We start from the raw sequence: 20,265 nt of genomic DNA, 5'->3' as shown, positions 1-20,265 counted from the left end.
TTGCAAGCCTGGCTATGGCGAAGGCAGTTGAACCCTGATGCTGAGGGTCCAGTCTTCATCTGCAAGAAAAAATAAGTGTATTTCTGTTCTGAGACTGTACGGAAATTATGTTTGGAAAGGTGTTACAGGACCTTTCCTGAAGCCCAGCATCAGACGCATAATGGAAGAAGGGTTATTGTACCCTTTTCAGGGGAACCCAGTGCACGTGATTCTCCCAGCCCCTTTGGGTTAATTATCTGATTTGCCAGGTCTCAGGCATTGAATGTAGAGCTGGTTGAAAAGTTCAGTTGAAATTAGGCAAGGGGTTGGTTGTTTTTTGTTTAATGGAAAATTGTTTTTTGACCAAATGACATTTTTTGCAGAAAGTGTCTACTTTCTGTGGAAATTTTTGATATTTTGTTGAAAAAAATGAACACCTGAAAGCCCAACTATTTTATCTGAAAACTGAAACATTTCAGTTCAAAATGGCACTGCTGTGCCTCATGGTTGTTGTAGTTGAGTTGCTTTATGGTACCATTTTCCCCTATGGGTTGGGCTGGGTTTTCTGGCTGGACGACATCTACCATGATGCACCACAGCCAGGCACTTTTATGATGTATCTGTCTCTTCTTATCAAGAGGAGTGCATCATGGGGGAGACAGTCTGGCCAGAGAGCCTAGACCATAAAGAAGAATGGGAGAGTAAGGATCCAAACCACAACTCCCATGAAGCACCATGGTGCCATTTTGAATGGAAATTTCAGTTTTCTGCAGAAACATTTTGATTTTTGATATTTTACTGGAAACCCAATATTTTCTGTTTGGGGTGGGGTGGGGGCGCTATTTTTCAACCAGCTCTAATTAAACTTATCACACACAGACCAGCAAACCCATCCGTACTCTAAGACCAGAACCTGGTATACTAACACTGAGGTGCTGGGCCTGGAGAAGTGGGACCAAAGGGAACCCCCTTTGATCAGAAGACGCGTGTTGATTCTGTAGTGCTTGCATCAGCCATCTGCCAAGCTGAAAAGCCTTTTCTCCCTAGTGGGGTAGGCAATGAGTGAACTTAATTGGGGCATATACATCCTATCCCCTGTAGTGATTACAGTTAGCAAAGAGCGGATTAACTCTGGTGCTCCACAGCTCAGAGGGAGCAGCAAAGAAAACCATGATTGTATACAATAAGTAGTCCGTGATTAAAAAGAGCTTGAATAAAAAACACACTTTCATGTGTTAATAATAATTGTTGTCTATTAATAAAGATTCTTTAAAGGATTTGTATGTTTTCTGCACAACCAACGGAAACCATGAAACAACAAATGGCACCAAGGCTGTACCGTTTTGAGCTCGTCCCTTTAAACGGCATGTTCCACATGGCCTGATTTGGAGGAGGCTGAGCTGTGCAATACGACTGTTACTTCAACTGGTGCCAGGAATGAAACTTGAGCATAGGCTTTATGCACTTGCATTTAATATGCTGAACCTGGTCCTGGCAGGGTTTGTAATATTTTATATGTGACTGGAGAACCAATTGAAGCTGCCATTAAAATTCTGGGTACACAAGGTCATCATTCTTCCACCCTGTTCTTTATTGTTGAACAAGCTTTGTGCTGAATGGGTGGGGACAGGAGAGGTCTAAAGCATCAGACTGTGAAGATTTGAATTCACTTGATTGGTATCATACGACAAGACATCTGGTTTTAAGCATATCTTTTTTTATTTTTTTACCACCATATTAAAATCTCTTTATTTTCCTTGCATTAGAAATCTTGGCGAGCTGATTGACAGATTTGTCGCTGATTTCAAAGCTCAAGGGCCTCCCAAGCCAAATGTGGATGAAGGGGGAGCTGTCCTGCCCAGCTGTGCTGACCTCTTTGTCTATTACAAGAAGTGCATGGTGCAGTGTTCGCAGCTTAGCACTGGTGAACCCATGATAGCATTGACCACCATATTTCAGAAGTACCTCCGGGAATATGCCTGGAAAATTCTCTCTGGAAACCTGCCCAAGTAAGTTTAGTTTCTCAAATGCTAGGCCACAGTCTGGGGATACCGTGTGGGAAGAGATGTGTTGTAACAATAACTGGTTAATAAATCAACACTTGCGAATGCCAGCATTGCACTTTCAAAAGAAACGCGTAGCTGTGGTATGACTCCCTTCTGTAAATCCAAAGTACTATTACGTTGCATTGAGAGACAGCAGGAGGATAAACAGAAGAGCTAGCGCTGGGATTTTCAGGAGAGTCTCTGGGAGTTAGGACCCTCTCCCATTGTAATTCAGTGGGAGTCGGATACCCTGCCAAGAAGAATAAACACTGGAGATCTGACTTTCAGAACTGCTTGTGCACAGCTGCTCCAATGGCCGATTCAGGCCCCAATTCTCCATTGCCCTACACCTTGTGTCACGTGCAAAGTGAGTGTGAAACTACTAGATCGGAAGAGTAGCATTGTACACCAACTTTACCCAGTGTGAATATCAACACAAGAGGCCAAGATGTAAGGTAGTGAAGACTCAGGCCCTTTCACATTGGGTGGTTGTATATGCAAAAGGCCTGACATACACATCTGTGCTAATCACACATGCAAATTAGAAGCAAAGTTGTACAAGCACAGTTTTGAAAATCAGGGCAATCAAGTTGATACTGATGGGATTCATATAATAACTAGTAATAAAGGTAATTTCTTTGTAGGGTTCTGAAGTGTCTTGATTGGAACTATTTTAGGTGTGTGTGTGTGTGTGTGTGTGTGTGTGTACAAACACATAATTAATTGACTTGAGCTCTGTTAAACAGGTGTCAATCCAGTGACGTCATTGAAGTCATGGATTTACACTAGTGTAAATAAGAGTGAAAATTGTCCCAGTGAATTCACTGGGAAATCGTCAATGTTAGTTACAGACAATGAACACATACAACTATTTGGTATATCCAGGCTGTCTCCCTTTCTAAATCTGGGAGCAGCAGAGTGAATTTCTGAAACCAGCTAAAATGTTTTACATATGGTAGTGGGGTTACATTTAGAAAAGTGGAAAGATGAATTTAACGTATGTTCTCCAGCAGACCTCAGTTGCATTCTTTGAACATATGACTTTTTGTGCTCTATTTCTGCTGTCCAAGATAAATATCGCTGTCCTATTTTTTTTTAAAAAGGATTTGGATTATAGACAGTTGAAATAGGCAGGGAATTTCCTGACTCCCAACTGTTCTGATCCTTTGATTAACTGCTGTGTATCAACAAATCAGTAGAAAATACAGGAGATAATCTCCGTATGCTGTTATTTACTATCCTTTTAGTTATCACAGTATTTGAAATGCCTGCTAAACTCGGAGATATATGTTGAAATCTATTTAGTTATCAGATAATAAATAGCTTATTACCATGTTGCATAATAGCTATTGAGATCTTCCTGTAGCCATTAAGCAAAGTATCGGAGCAGTTGACAACCAAGGTAGGGTTAGCCATGAAATGTGTATTAAATTTGGTAAAGTTCTAATACACTGGAATGGGCTGGATTTTCTATCACTTGAAGTCACTAAATAAAAACTGATCTCTTTCTATAAGATTTGCTGTAGCTGAAACAGAAGGGATGGGCGTGGTGTCGATATTATTGGATGAGATTCTTTGGCCTGTTTTATGCAGGAGGTCAGACTAGTTCCTCCTGGCCTTTAAATGTATAAATAGTGCATTTGGTGATGTGTGTACGTGTACCAGAAAGCACCGTTGATGGTTGAGCATCACCATTTTTGTCTTTCCCGCAGAACAACAAGCAGCAGTGGTGGACTGACCATCACCAGCCTGCTGAAAGAAAAGGAGGGCTCTGAAGTGGCTAAGTTTACTGTAGAAGAACTCTGTCTCATCTGTAGCATACTGAGCACGGCAGAGTACTGCTTGGCAACAACCCAACAGGTGAACTTCCCCCTGCAACACCTGTAATATTGTATCCCGTCCACCACACGATTATGCCGTGGCAAATCAGGCAATGAAGTACTGCTCCTTGGCCCTCAGCTGTACTAAGTAATAGCTTGTAATATTTAATTTTAAAATTAAAGGTTGCTACTCATCTAATTAAAGAAGTCAGGTTCTGTGCTGAAATTGACATAGTAATGTCAATTTCAGCACAGAAATTAGCTGCTACTGCTTTAACTAAAGAACGAAGGCGCTCTAGCTGGAGCTGTAACAGACTTGTAGCCTCTGCACATCTGGCACAAATGGGGACCTGTAACGCACATTCATCAGTGGGTGACACACCTGGTTTAGGTGAGTTAGTACCCTAGTACATTGTCATGTTAGATTTGTGTGTGGTACTGGGCCAGAAACTCTGCTTTTACAGCCTTGGAAGTTAACTGCTTCAAGGAGACACCACCATTGTGTCTAGAGCTTCTGACAGACAGGAAATCTCTATTCTGGATACTATTATCCACTAAGCAAATCTCAGACAGGTTGCAATAGTCTAGGACCATTTCCTGATTTAACAAGCTGGCTTTTCCAGGAGTTTAGGCAGCTAAGTTATCAATTTAGGTAGAAATCTGATGTCTGTCTGTTACTCATTTTGTCCCCTGACAGCTTGAAGAAAAACTCAAAGAAAAAGTGGATGCAAGTCTCATGGAACGAATCAACCTGACAGGAGAGATGGATACATTCAGCATGTATGTCCAGCAGGGCGTCTTTCTATAATGCTGGCAAATGTCATAGTTGATCTGTTCAGTGATGTAGGCCAGGCCAGTACTAGCAGAATGGCTGGTAGATGTAGGATATAAAATGGTAATGCCATGATGTTTAAGTTGAGAAATAGGCATTTCACAGGTGAAACAGCCGTCTCTCTCCTGGACAGCCCAAAAACACGAGTGGTATTGACCATTGATGTAGCTGTTCCCCATCATTATGGCCAAAGGAACAAAAAGACAGAGAGGAAAGGAAACAGTGAGTTCCCATCTGGAATAACATTCGCATTTTGGCAGCTGTCTGAGATTGCTGTTACATTTCAAGAAGGAAGCCATCCTGGTACAGTCTCCTTCCTCCAGTAATTTCCCAGTGTCAATCAGCAGCATTTTCATTATTATCAAACGCCATTTCATGTGGCATAAAATGATCGGCCCAAGGTGCAAGATCCTGGCATTTAAGGAACGTAATTGAGGGGGAAATTGTGATCATGCATTAAAATGATTTTTATCCCATGTTAATAATAAGACCATCGCTGGCACCTTCCATCAGAGGACCTCAAAGTTCTCTCCAACCATCTAGCCTATGAGGGAAGTAGTCTTCTTATCCCCATTTTTCTTTCAGGTGAGGAACTTGAGACACAGAATGATTGATTGGCTTGCCCAGGGTTACACACCCAGTCCCTGGCAAAGCTAGGAACAGAACCCAGATATCCTGACTCTCTGATCTGTCACAGAACCAATGTTCCTTGAAATCCTAATTGAACAAGTGTTTAATCAAATTGTACACGCTTCCTGATGCTTCTCGCCAGTCCTGGAGTTAAGATTTAGGAAAGATAACAAGCCCGTGTTGCTCTGCTGCTACCAGTAAGGCTGTTTTAGAAGTTTTTTCCTATCTGGCTCCAGCTAAGACAATTCCTCCTGTCTTGCTGTAATGGGCAAGATGACAAACAAAATGCCCACGCAGGATTTTCACACTCTCTAGGGCTCCTATTGCTTCTCCAGCCTGGTTTCCTTCTGATCTGAGCAAACTCCCTTTCTCTGCGCTAGCTCTCAAATCCTAACTAAGAAGAGCGAATCCCTAGCCTGTGGCTGAGGTTGGAAAGACTTTCTGTGACATGGTTGAAACACCAAAGCAAATTAGCCCGGAAGTGGGAATGTAATTTGCCATTCTGCCGTGTGGTAGAATTCTCTAATAAGGGCAGTGTGAGGGTGCGTGCTGCATTCTGCCGTGACCAGCTCTTTTGCGTCGCCATTCAGTTTCAGTTGTGGTTGTCTCACTTGGTGGCTAATGAGATGAGGTTTTGGAAGTTATTTTGACATACTGTTCACACATTTGCCATTTTGCATGCTTTAAAGTTAGACCTTCAGGGCTGATGTATCTCATAGCAGAGGCTTTTAAAGGCCTTTAAATCAGAGTAGCACTTTGGCCAGTGTAGGACACGCCTCTGAACCTCATTTTGATATAGACATTTTTCTTTAAACAATAAACAAGTCCCTTCTACTGGGATCTGGTGCTTAATTATGCCCAGGAGTAAATAAAGCCATAAAATGTTGCTGGTAACACACCCCACCCACTGTTTTACTGAACATGTCATTAGGCCTAGCAGCTGATTTTTTTCTTCTCTTTGTAATTGCATAAGAGAAGGCGAAAATCACGGGAATGCATGTAAAGAATTTGTATTAGCAATTAGCTAGGGAAGCGTTTGTCATTGGGATCGCTGTGCGGGTTGTTTAGGAAATGATAGGAGCGTAACAAACAGTGTCTACTTGAGGCAAACTTGAAGGATAAATTGAATCGTGGTCTGAACATGGAACCAAGAAACTCTTAGGGTCTCGCCCCAGCTCTGCTGCTGCTTTGCTGTGTGATTCTGGGCAAGTCACTTCTGGATGGATTTCTAAAGGGCTTGTCCTGATCCTACTGAGAGGTTATCTAGTGTGAACTTCCTTGCCTCCTTGGAAAAGGCTAGGCTTGGTGTCTCCATGCCTCGGTGTCACCATCTGTGAAACAGGGATTATAGATGCCTTTCTCACAGGGGTGATGTGGATTAATTGGTTAGTTTGTAAAGGGCTGTAAGCTCTGCATCTACGGATTGTTTGTACAGCACCGAGCTCAGCAAGGCCCCAGTTCCGATCAGGGATTCTGGGCACTACTGATCATGCACTCTGTGTTTGGTGCTGCTCGGTAAATCAGGCGCTGCTGCAATCTCATTGCTCCTGTAAGCCACTCAGGATGATTTTTAAAAGTGGATCCCCCCTCCCCCCAACTTTCTAGCTACTGCTCTTTACCCCAGACTCTGTGCCTGGTGACAAAGCCCTAGGTAGGCTACTAACATGTGGAAGCCAGTCACGAGCTGCTTGCCTTCTATTAAAATGGTCATGTTTCATTTTGGTGCTAAACCACAACTATTTTCCTACATCTCGCTGACAGCAGACGTCCTGTAGAACTCAGACGTACCCAAGCAGTCCAGTTATCTCAATCCCAGCTATCTTGGTATTGCTTGAGCTTGTGTCGTTTCCTTAGGGAGCAAATCATGTGGCGCCAACCAGATGGCAGAGAGGCACAGCAGCCAAGTAGTAATGGCCACAAGTGTTTTTGTTTTAGTGCAAATGCCACATCATTTATTTTAAAGACAACAGCCGCTTCATCTCTAATCTTTTTCAGGCTTGTTTTTGACAGGCTTGCCTGTTAAGGTCACTTTTTAGAAACAAATTCTGTATTGGACAGGAGTCATCTTTCTATTTAGGGCACTGCTCCTGTCTTCTTGTGCGTTTAGCTCTACTGGAGAGATCGGACGGCTTGCATGGGCTTTCATGTGTTGTGTATGTGTGTGAGAGGAGGGACGATGTGGAGTGAATTGGTAGCTGGTTGATGGTGTCCATCTAGGTCAATAATTGCATTTAAATGTCTAAAGGAAAATTCCAACCCTTGAGCTGGTAAGTTGCAGAGCAGCATCTACAGAATTTTACTTATGGTGGGGGTGGGAAAGAAAGTAGAACTTGGGGTTTGTTACGCACTCAGCAAGTTCCAGTTAGGCCAGCATCGTTTGCAAGGCAAATAGCAAAACATGATCATGGAGAATTAAGAGGTCATTCATGAAAGGCTTGAGGCTTGTACTGAGGTTAAAATCTGTTTATTTAGTGGGAGGGGGATTTGCCTTGTCTACCTCATAGCAAAAGCCTGCGGTAAAGGCACTGCTGGGCCACACGTCCGTGGGGATGATCCGAGATACAGAAGATGAACATACAATGTTCTTTCACTGTTGTTTTAGGATAAGCAGCCTCTACAGGCCCATGGTTTTTAAGTCCAAACTTTAGTGTAGTGGGATCAAATATGGCTCTAAGTATTATTAGTAATTTTTTTTTAAAGTCCATGGTTTAGCATGTCCTATAATTCTGGAGAAACGAGAACAATGGACTGGTGCAATTCTAGACATGCTATAAGTGACCCATCTGCTGTCACCGTGGCAAAAGGAAGACAGACATTCAGAACTCATCCAGATGCACAGTCTTAGCTGCATTATTTAAAAGCTTTATTGTAAGGTTCTCTGGTTAATATGTGAACAACAAAATATCAAGTGGAAGGCATCCCAATGCTGCATAGTATAGAACTGCCTATTGGAAATGAAATTTTAATTTTAAAAAGAACGGATGAAGTTTTGAAACAGAATCACAAACAGGCTTCAAGGGTGAGCTCTGCCCCTGGTGCTGGATGATTTAGTCATTGGGAGTGATACATGTACATAGGTGCTGGAACTAGGAGCACTGGGGTGCGGCTGCAGCCCCTGGCTTGAAGTGGTTTCCCTCATATACTGGGTTTTCAGTTTGGGTCATTGGCTTCCGCACTATGCAAATTGTTCCAGCACTGCTGCCCATGTAAGTGATCTGGCACATTACTGGGATCCCATTCCCCCTCTGTATGTCAAGGCATGGTGAAAGGTGGTATCTGTCTAGATTATATTACATCTGCTAGCTCCCCTGTAAATGGCATGCAAAATTTCCTGGGTTCTGAGAAGTAAAACTTCTAGCTGCGTATCTCTTCACAATTCAGTACAAATGTCGCCTATGTTTTTTCTCCTTTAACGTTCAGAAAAGTCAGTTTTGGCACTGGGTTGATGAGTACTATCGTAATGCCTGTACTTGATTTTTTTCAGCGTGATCTCAAACAGCATACAGCTGTTAGTGCAGGACTTGGACGCAGCCTGTGACCCGGCCCTTACCGCTATGAGCAAGGTAGGTTTTAAAAGAGGTAGCCTTAAGTCATGCTTTGCAGCTGTTGCTCAGTGACACTGTTCAGTTTCACTCGGGATGTTTCCTTTGCCCCATTCTGAGAGTGACTGTGTGGTGCCGGCTTGGGTTTTAAAGCTGCCACCACTTTATAGCTCCCAAGTCGTGCTTCATTTCCAGATGAACTTTTGTGTGACTCCGGTAAGAGCTTCTGTTTTCTCACAGCTAAATAAGCCACCTGGGCAATAGAACGCTGCCAGTGAATGTTCATCCCTGTCCTTCCTTTTAGCTCTCAATGCTCATGGGAATCTTTGAGATTGGGAGAAATTTGATTAGCTATAAATGCCATATGCCCTTTGTGTCTCACTTTCCCCTCCACACCCTCTGTCCAGGAACTTTCCCAAGCCTTTTCTAATGCTGGCCTGTGAACTGTCCGTCAAAGGGCAGTATAGGGCTGGGTTGTGCCCTGTTGCTTCTCTGATGCTCCCAGTTACATGTGGTACGGTGACTAGAGACGCCAGAAGCCTGACCTTTCTTTGTGAGTCACCAGCTCTTTTGGGTTCTGTGGCAGTTGCATTGTTCTCTTTCGCTCCTCAGCCGAAACAGAGAGCGGTGTTTGTCTTGCCAAGATGTTGTGAAAAGCCCAGGTTGCTTTAGGCAGGGGTGAGGACGATGAAAGTAGATTGACCTATGGGTTGGGTTTTCTCTCAATTAGAAATTTTAAGCAGAGGTCTCCATTTTGTAGCATCGACTTACTTCCTAACTGCCATGAGTTTTAATAGCATTCTGGTTTGTGATGTGTTCCAGCTGCAACTACCCTCCACCCCCAGTTAGAGTGTGAGTCGGAATGCAGCTGCTAACAGAATTTGTACATGTCCCAAGTGGAAAGAGAATTTTTCCAGGAAAATAACACTATGTGGGGGAGGGGATTAGCACTTCAGGTGTTGCTTATGTGCCCTGTCAGTCCCTTAGATGCTCCTACCCCCACTAGGACAGTACGTCCGAATCCCTGAGCTTGGGTTGTTTATACCGTAGCAAAACCGCAGGACTGGGAAAGCAGCAGCTGGTTGGCCATTTATTTTTGTCTTTGGAACACCAGCAAAATGAAATCCATGTGATGGGAATGATCGGCTATAAACAAGCTAAGCACTGCGAAACTTGCTAAGTAAATACTTGTCATTTGCACACCCATTCCTCCATTTGCAGCAGGCAGGCAGTTGCTTGTATGCAAGTTTTACTGGAATTTTGAAAGAGCTGGATTTGATGTAAGAGATTTTTTTTTTTTTTTTTTTTAACTTTCTCAAGACCTATTTATTACCTCTCTAGCTGAATAACAAAGACATTAACATTTGGAAGAGTAAAATTTCATTCTGTTTTGGAGGGATGAAGGATGTGCCTATGAATCCACTCTTATTTTCCTATAATATGAATACATGTCTGTTCCAGAGCCATTGCTCTTCCTTAGTTCAGATCTTTTACTGTAGATAAACCCTCAGAAATCTGCCAGGCAGACTATTCTGGGTTCTTTTTAATTCTGAAACATGGCTGTTTTCTTGGGAAAGAATTTGTTAGCAATAGAAGCGAATTATGAAATACCCAAGCATCTAAGCATATCTTGGCTTCATTATTCATAGAGATATTTCACACGGAAAATAAATAATGTGAATATCCATTTCAGACGGAAATGGTCCTGGATTTTCTCTTATCGTGAGTATTTTGGGCAAATCTTAAGTGAAGATAGGACTCCACCTTCCAAAATGTGTATGTAGCCTTTGGGTATCATCTTTGCTTCTAAGTAGATAGTTACTTTTAATAACTGCTTCCATAGCTATTGTGGGACACCACTTACGTTTTATGATGTTTTCTCCTGGCCCTTCAATTTTAGAGGTGGTATTTTTAATTATAATTGGAATGCTCTAAGTATATGTGGTGCTGCAGAAAGGCATAAGGACTGCACTATCCAACTTAGTCTGACTTGGATAAAAAGGGTACACTGGGGAGACAGTCAGCTTTGGGAGAGTTCACGAGAGAAGTGAGTTTGAAGGAGGAGAGGGATGTTGTTGGATTTGGAAGGCTCTTCGGGTGCAGAGGTAGCATGAAAAGATGTAAAGAGAGTGAGAAAGAGATGAAAGTAGTTCGGGGACAGCCTTAGGAGTATAAGGAACATATGGGGCTGGGTGGTATGGAGAGATTTATTGTATCAACCAGAAACAGTATGTGATGGTAGGTACCTTAGATCGGTTAGACAAGGTTTTCTCTGCCCCTAATGGCTGATGGCATCATTGTGAAAGCCAAAAAGTAGATGGAAAACCGTCTTGAAAGTGAGGATAAGAAACTTTACTTGGATGCAGAAAATGAGAAGAGACTCAGTGAAAGGCTTCAAATAGGGAGTGACCTGTGTGAGGAGTTGGAGAGTCTCTTTGCGCAAGGATATGTGCATGTGTCTGTATAGAACGTACACCAAACACTCCTCATACACATCTGCCAGCAGAAAAGCTGCATACAGCAGAAAAGCTGTGATTGGTAGTGCTGACCTAACTCTCAAAGCTGAACATTTCTCAGTGAAAGGAACAAAACTTGCAAAATAAACACTATTGCAATGAAGTGACCACGTTGCTCTAACGTGAACTGCCTTCATTGGAACATTTGTTATACATTTATATAATAAGCAAGGACTTCTGCAGTTCCAGTTACATAGCAAACCACCCGAGTTTTGCTGGTGAGTTTTTTTTAGGATCCTTTCAGAACCCCTCAGCACAGTACGCTTTTATCTGTGCAGTTCTCAGTTGCTCATCCCTTATTCTCACATTGTCACATTTTCTCTCTCTCACACACACATGAGTTGAGACCTTATATTTTTGGTTGTTTATGTACAATACCAGACAAAAACTATCTGGGGATATCCCAAGACAAACACAAATGGAAAAAACACTTGAGTCCTGAAGAGTAAATTTAAAATGACAGGAGAAAAGTTACCCTTTACCAGAAAAATTGGGTTCATATTTCTTTGGATGACTTTTCAGTATGTGTGCTCACTATTCCTTTCGTTGCAGCTACTGTGGGCCTATTGAAAAATGCGCACACACAGCTAATTTGAATTTTACATTTTGATAAGATTGTTTATCAGAATTGCTTTAGGAATGAAACCCAGCAAAACAAATTGTCTATAGTGGGGGGAGGGAGGGGAAGTGTTGCACCATCGGCTAAGCAATACTCTTGTGATTGTTCTGGATGGTGCTGTGTATATCCTGACCATGCGTTAATGTAAAATTACCATCGGTGGGGAAGATGTGGTGCTGGGAATGTGTGAAAGTGTGGCAAGGAAACCATTACTAGGTGTATTTCTTCAGATGTGGTGGTTGCTGTGAGCAGCTGAAGAGCAGTTGGACTAGTCTGAACAATCCCTCCAATGGGAGGTTGGCAGAGTAAGAGTTACAAACTACTGAACAGGCAGTGAGAAAAACGTCCCTCTTGCCTACTGAGTGCATGTGTGTTTCTCTTCAGTTTTGTTAACTTAAAAAGGCTTTGTATGGGACGTATGTAGACTCTGCCACTAGACACTGGAGATTTGGCTGCTCTAACCCACTAAGTCACCTATGCCACTCATAATTTGCATGGAGTTGAATATGGAAAGTCCTATGGAACAAAGCATCTGTAATAAGTTAAAAATAGCAGGGGAGCAATACATGCAGATCTGGGGCTTAGGCAAGCAAGTTTGAAGGTAGGTCCTATGCAAATGCATCCCTCAAAGGAAACACAAATAGTTGCATCTTTCTTCCCCTCAAACTAAGTCCAGTTTTCCATCCTGATTTTCTGTTGTTCCAGTCGTTCATAATTCATCTTAATGGCTTCCTTGAACGTTAGGGCCGCGGTGCTAACCTGGAACCATAATGCGACATGGAATCATGAGTGCTTACCATTACTCATTAAATGTGCATGTACGGTAAGAGCACTAAGCAGCACCTCTTTGGACATTCTTACTCCTCAGGGGAAATTGCTATGAACAAAGATGTCTTTCTAGGGACCTCAAGACCACAGCTGTTCACCTCCTTTCAGAAGGTTTCTGCTGTTTGTTTTGTATGTTTTGAACATAGTCAGAGCAGTCAAACATCTTACTGAAGGCAGCTATTCAGTTGTACTTCGACTGAAGGTCTAGGAAAATGAGAAGGGGGATGGAGTCGTTATTCTTTTGCTGTTGTATAGTTTTATGTATGCATTTCGGATGAGCTGAAGTCTTGCATTCTAGCCTTCCACACCAGTAACATTGTGAGGTTTGCTGTCAGCTGAGCTCATGTAGAATGTTTCTGAGTTGCACTGGCTTTTTTATCTCTTTTCCATCTAGCTGTCCTCAGCCTAACCTGTGTTAATGCTCCTACTTCGATACAGGCATCAAGCCTTTTTCCCACCTTGCAGTCAATTTCTGAAAGGCCCAGAATCAGGCTTTATGGGAGCTGTTGAAAAGAAACTTTCAAACAGGCTGGAGTGTCCCCATAACTTACACCAAAAGCTGTTTATCCCTGTGCTCTACCCATGTACATGTGCACACCCTTCCAAAACCCATAAGCATTGGTACATATTCCCACCTCAACTCTGTATTTTGATACATTAGGGCCATTCTAGCTCTTCTTTCTTCACGTCTTCTCTATTGTTCAACAGGCCCTATGGTTCTTAGACAACAAGTAACTAAGTTGATGAGAAAATAGGTCTTAGTTTCTCTGCCAGGGGTTTGGTCATCAGTCGGCTGATACAGAGGGCCGCCTGGTTAAAGAATTATGGTGACTTTTTCCTGGAGACTTTCTACAGAGCTTTGTAAAGGCTGGATTGGTAAAAGCCAGTGCTCACTTCAACACTCTACACTGCTGTGTATTTTTACATTGTCTAAAGCCTAATGAATTAAGAGGTCTTTTTTTTTTTTCCCCCTTGTGCAGATGCAGTGGCAGAATGTGGAGCACGTTGGCGACCAGAGTCCTTATGTCACGTCCGTTATTCTTCATATTAAGCAGAATGTTCCCATCATCCGTGACAATCTGGCCTCCACGAGAAAATACTTCACTCAGTTCTGTATTAAATTTGCAAAGTAAGTCACTGCCTGTCCCGGCGTTCTCTGGTAATTCTGATTGTCGTTAGCCTGGTTACGTACCTGCCTTTTAGTACATTATATCAGTAGCTTTTGACATAGAGGTCAAGAGCTTCCCAAGTCTAGGGGAATGGGGTCACCTGCAGCTGTCCGTGAGATTGCGAGGTGCTTCCATTCCTTGTCTTGAGTGTCCTGCTGAAGCAAATTTGCTCAGTCGTCTGCATTGATTCCTTCTCACGTGCCCGGACCAGCTGGTAAACTATTTGAATGATGGCTGGAGCACTGCTTTCTGAGTGCAGAGGTTTCTGGGGTGGGCCTCTGCAGAAGACCAGTTTTGAGTGTCTGTATGTGGAGTCCCAGTGCAGGAGAGGTTGACAATCAGCATTTGGTGGATATTTAAAAGAACACTTCAGCTTCATTATGGGAATCTCTTTTCCTTGGTATAAACCTGTGCCGGCTCCCAACTCTCATGACAATTCTTCTCCTTCTAATCACACACTTTTTAAACAACCAGCAGGCTGCGAAGCTGCATTTAACTAGAAGTAAACACACAGTGCACAATCCTGTCCTAGAGCTGCTTATTTGAGCAAAGACAGTGATCAGTACAGACTGGAAATGTACCTCAGGTATGTGGAGCCATTGTGATGATCTGCTTCCTGGCCTGTCAGTGCTAGACAGGTTAATAGTGATCGGGGGATGCAGAGAGTAAGGCTGGCCTTTTTGGAGTTCGAGGCCCAGCTCCCACTGATTTTCATTGCAGTCGAGTGCCCACCTCTCTTAGACGCCCTTTAAAATCCCAGCTTCTGAGTCTTATTGAGAGCCTATTTAGAGCCCTGTTTCTTAGAGCCAAATGACCTTTGAAGGGATTATGGGCAATTTCTTTTAAACTCCCTTGTGCTCGTCTGAGACCAATCAAACACTGCAGGCCTATGACCCAGGAAAAAGCTCTTAAAGGCCATGGTAGCGACAGCTACTGGCTGTCGAGTTCTGCATGGCCAGCCCAGCAGAAGACATGAGCGGGAAACACTGCACGTGCCATATTTCATACTTAAAAATACCTAAACATTTCATTCAGTTCTAATAAGCTAATTTCTCCAAAGTAACTTGCAGTTACGGTGTGGCTGTTAGAATCAGAGCTTCGGTTTCTACTTCAGTAGAAAAGGATGTAGTGGGAAGTCTTGAGAGCCATTAGCTTCTTCAGCAGGGCGGATGGCTTGAGAGTTACACTCCCTTTCCCGTCTCCGGGTGCTCATTAGTTTGCATTAAGAAGCAGTTACTGATCAATCATATGATGACACTGCCCATAATCACTGTTCGAAACGCTGTCTCTGAAAATTTATTGCGCATAAGCCTCCTATGTGGTTACATTTGAATTTTATTATAGCTACCATGGTGATAAATGAAAAATCCATTTACTCAGCTGTTCACAGCACAGTCTTAATACCTTGGCTTAGTTGCCTCCTTTTGAACTTTATTGTTAAGCACATACCAAGTGAATTGTGGATAAAGCACCCAGCTCTCCCATCTGGGATGAGTTCAGATCTAAGCTAGAATGAGTGAGTGGACCAAAGTTTGTTCCTTGGTGGACCTTAGAACACTGCAAAACTACCACTCAAAAGACCTCTGAATAAAACTGTGGACCTGCTCCAACGTCCCTTTAAGTTGAGAGAAAGTCCTGCTGTCTTCACAGGCTCTGGATCAGGCCCTGCATGTGAGAATTCAGCTCCTTTTGTACTCCTGATGATGAAGATTTTGCCAGTAAGACTTGCTTCTAAACAGAACCAGTACACTAGTTAATGATACCTTGATCTTTCTCAGCACCCATGTGACATTTTAATACCGACCCATATCTGGGTGCTTTTAAGACGCTCAATCCCTAGAGTATTAACGTTATAGGCTGGTCTGTCTACTAGACATTGTACCTTTTATGTGCTACACAACACTGAAAATCCTGTTTGCATTTTGTGTGTGAACATCTGTATCTTTTTGCACCGGCAGCCACTTCTTAAATCTAATTGTATTGCACTAGGGCTGGTTTTGAGTTACAGGACCACAGGGCAGATAAAGTTTCTAAAGTTGCAAAACTTAAAACCAACTCAAGAAATTTGAGCCAAATTTGGAGGAAGAAAATTCCTCACCAGGGACTTGATATGTCTTTCGGTGTATGCCATTTTTTCCCTTTTTTGGCCAAGACTCTCATGCTCCCAAAATAAACTGGGGTAGTTGAAATTCAAGATGACACTTAAGAGCAACACCAATGAACCCCTCTCTTACATTCTTACGGGTACCTAAATCACTCCTCTATTAAATAAAAAATATAGTGCGGCGGAAGAGGCTTCCACATCTGTATGAACATTTGCTCAACTTACCTTTGCAAGTTGCAAGGCGATTGGAACGGAGGATAGAAACCCAGGCGTGTGGTAAGGCTTTTAAAGGTAATTATCTTTTCCTCTGCCCCAGATTGGCTCGGTGTTAGCCACGTACTGTAGAATGTTGTGGATAATTAGAGTGAACATTTTCCTAATGACTTGGAGGGACTTTGATCGGGCATTCAGTGAGAATTCTATGAAAGAAGATTGTGACATTCAGGCAGCATGTGCTAGTGCTGAAGCAGCCTGGAGTAAATCTTGTTGATTCGGAGACAGTGGCTGATCTGAACTTCAGAGGGTTATTTAAACCTAAGTGATTCTCTATTGCTAGTGACTCAAGAACAGCTGGATGCTTTGAACAACGTTCTGTAGCAGCTCATCTCTAAAATAAACATACTGTGGTTGCATCTCTGTCTGTCTTGCTTAGTGAGGTATTGTGTTTAATGCATCATCAGTGCAAGGGATTAGGAAAACACAAGCTTGGCAAAGCTACTCCTGTTGGATGGGAGCCTTTCAAGTGCTGTGGTTTCTGTTTTCAGGCTCCTAATCTGTCTTGCTCTGCTTTATTATTACCTTGGGGACTAGTCTGCTTGTACAAAGTGTTTGGATATGATTTTACAGCTCAAACTCTAAATGAGTTGTGGCATTAAAATGTAGATCTCTGAGTACAGTGGAGCCCATTTTTCAAAGTGCTTAAACCGTGCACAGAGAATATGCAGTTGAATAAATATATATTCCTCTTATTGGGACTGTCTACACGTGCTATAGGGGAGTCGGGCTTTGGAGCTGACTTTAGGAATTGTGCTGTCTAGGCCTTCGGAGACCAGAAGCTCAGATGAGCTGAGATTCTCAGTCATGCTGCAGCACTCTTGATGGCCTCTGCCAGCCAACACATGGAAGAGGGGTAGTGTCACTCATCTTGCCCACCCTGCTGGACATGAGAAGCTGTTTCCAGTTAGACAGGGCATAATATAACATAACAGGCAGCATCCAGGGGTGGAAAGGTCACTCCCTCCCCACTTCTGTGCTCATTGCAGGGAGAGCAGGTGGCCATTCTCTGATGCCTTGAAATTTTCACGTTAAGCAAAACCTCCCCTATTGAAGATTATGGCTGGACAACTGAAAGGGGGAATCCTTGGGTCACGTGAATGCAGATTCCCTACCTGAAATGCTGCAGAATTAAGCAATGTCACTGTCTCCCATATGCAACGTGGAAGTCTTCGCACCAGACCTGCCCTTGGGTTAGACCGACATGTGAGATCAAAGATTCATGTAATCTTGCACGCTCCTCCATTTGCGGTGAACCGCTGCGGCCAGAACTGCTACCGATTGTCCGTTTTATAGGCTCGCATGAACTCGAGCTGTTCTTGGCTCTCTCTAATTGGCCTTTGGGATTTATTTATACCCCTGAAAAATGGACTTATGAGACCGATAACTTTCATCCCTGCCTTAATGCTTTCCTGCAGTTGGGGCTGGTGTTTATTTTCCTACCGTTGTTTATGCCGAGTTGCCAAGGCTCGTTTTCTCAGGTGGCCAGACTGGAAGCCATTTAGGGGCAGCCTCGGAGCTTGTTCTCAGTAATGATTTTAAAATTGTTCCCCATTGAGGCTCCCCTCCCATCCAGGCAAAGATTATTCCTTGTGAGAGGCCACGGCCATGAGTTGAAAAGAGAGAGGAGAAAATTCTTCCGTTGGAAAAAGCTGCTTTCCTTCAACAGTTTTTTGCTCATTTAATGAGTGCTTTGCATGTGCTGCAGTCACACAGCTTGTGTCATTCTGACCTGAGTAAGGGAAAGAAGAAATTACCTGGCGAGAATAACTGGTGGCAGGACAAAGAGGGTCTTGGCCAGGCTGCTTCCTTCGCGGGATGGAAATAAATCGCTTGACAGATGCAAGGGAAAACCAAACTGAATTCCAATGACTGCAGTAAGTGGAGCTTTCTGCAAGGAGAAAGAAAACAGACCAATGCAAACAAAATACAGGACTGAGCCGTTAAAGCCTAAACCTGTCACTGGGTCCCAGACATGGGACAGGAAACATGAGACATGCAGGGGTTCAGCCAAATGGAGACCAGGCGAAGGAAGCCAAGTAAATTACAAATGAGCGAATAAGAGGAAAAGGGGGCATTAGTGATGTGGTCCTACCAAACTGCTCATCAGGGTCCAGATAACTTCCTTTTGCTTGTGCGAGCCACTCTCCTTGAGTTCGGCTACTGAATGCATCTAGTGCAGCCCTTCGGTTTTATTGGTAAGTATTGTGGGCCTGAGTCTGATTCGCGTTAAGGCCCCTTTACATCACTCTGGCAGCGTAAAGGGGCCTTAAAGAGGGTGTTACTGCCGGGGTGGGGTAAAGGTAGGGTAACTGGGTGGTGTCCTGTGTAGCTTGGCCTTTTGATTGTCAACACGTGTAAAATTCAGACATGCATACAATACTGAAACATACAGGTCATGTGTCTTCTGTGTACGTTTTAGTTTTGATACACTCTGGCATAGACACTATAATACCTTTAACCATGTCTTCTGGACTGAGGGGTCAACCACTGATATCCCACCTTTTTTCACCCTCAAAACACACACCCAGATGTAGCCCGTTGGCAGTGTTAAGGAGGGGGTTGATGAGCCCTAGAATAACCGTCCACCTGCTGGGAGACCATCCCTCAGAGCAGGGGGCTTCAGAGGGTGCCAGATTGACACGGAAAAGACATTTAACATTGATAAGACTTTTCCTTCTCAAGGAGGGGAGAGGGGAGAAGCTCTGTTTCCATTATAAAAATCACCACCTACAAAACCTAAAATCAAGAAAAAAACAGAAACCTAACCCAGAAAATCTACATCCTACCATGTATCATTCAGGGTGGGCTTGTGTTTAAGCACTGAACTGGGATTCAGAAGATCTGGATTCAGTTCCCAGCTCTGCTAAAGACTGACCATGTGACATAAACTCTGGCAGCTTCCTTTCCCTAGCTGTAAAATGGGGATAGTAATGCTGCCTTTCTTCCCACCTTTTGTCTTATCTGCATGGACTGTAAGATCTTTGGGACAGGGACTTTCTCTCACTTTGTGTGTATATATACAGCACCTCAGACAGTGGATCTCTGATCTTGGTGGGAATCTCACGGTACTTCTGTAATACTTATTTTTATGTATATATAGTATTTCTATATCCTGTATGGAATAGGTTCTTGTTATAAAGATGCTTTCACTCCATGAATAGTTATTGTCCCGGTGTTTTGATGTTTATTATATAGTATGATAACTTACTTAACTGATACGAACTGACACTATAATATATTACTCCATTTTTCCAGAAATACTTACATATAATATGTACGTGGCCTCCAAATTAACTTTTAGACTAGCATGGTTAAAGAAAAAGAACTCTACTTCACCTATTTGTATATTTAAAAAAATATTGTATGCTCAGAATCCATTTGAGAGCTGTATGCACTTGCAATGCCATAATGGAAAATCCCGATATATTTTGCACAGTGTTAGCTTACGATTTTATGTGACTCAGAGTATTGAAATTCAAATACGTAATTTTGGTACTCTTCTTCTCCGCAGCTCCTTCATTCCCAAGTTCATCAACCACCTATTCAAGTGCAAACCGATTAGCATGGTGGGGGCAGAACAGGTGAGACAAATTAATTACCTCCTGCTGTAGAGCTCTCAGCTTCATGGTGTCTGTGTATCGAATTGCACAGAACTAGGGCGTTTATTGCTAAAGAAGTGGGGTGTTGGTGGTTATGCATTGTCTGAATTTCAATACAGGTAAGTGTCCAGTGATTATTTTAGGGCTTTATGATCAATGATATCATGATACATTTTGGGGAGTGGGGAAGTAGGATACGAAAGATTGCCAGGCGCCGGTAAGCAGTGTGGTCTAGGGTTAGATCAGGGAAGAGTTCAGGTTCCCGGATTTTGTTTCCAGCTCTGCTGCTGCCTCATTGGATGACTT

General features: G+C 43.0%; 1 protein-coding gene across 1 annotated transcript in view; it reads left to right on the top strand.

The window, feature by feature from the left end:
- VPS53 (VPS53 subunit of GARP complex) overlaps positions 1 to 20,265 on the top strand; it is an 87,672-nt gene that overhangs the window by 54,530 nt on the left and 12,877 nt on the right. The window contains exons 12-17 of the mRNA XM_029912542.1: positions 1,746 to 1,988; positions 3,737 to 3,884; positions 4,542 to 4,624; positions 8,791 to 8,869; positions 13,792 to 13,940; positions 19,872 to 19,941. Of these exons, the coding sequence (XP_029768402.1) occupies positions 1,746 to 1,988; positions 3,737 to 3,884; positions 4,542 to 4,624; positions 8,791 to 8,869; positions 13,792 to 13,940; positions 19,872 to 19,941 (772 nt within the window). The remainder of the gene's footprint in view (positions 1 to 1,745; positions 1,989 to 3,736; positions 3,885 to 4,541; positions 4,625 to 8,790; positions 8,870 to 13,791; positions 13,941 to 19,871; positions 19,942 to 20,265) is intronic.

Source organism: Terrapene carolina, unplaced genomic scaffold (assembly GCF_002925995.2).
Source record: "Terrapene carolina triunguis isolate 2854851 unplaced genomic scaffold, T_m_triunguis-2.0 Scaffold231, whole genome shotgun sequence".
Taxonomy (NCBI): Eukaryota; Metazoa; Chordata; order Testudines; family Emydidae; genus Terrapene; species Terrapene triunguis.
The sequence above is the reverse complement of the archived record's forward strand: the minus strand, read 5'-3'. Positions and strand labels throughout refer to the sequence as shown.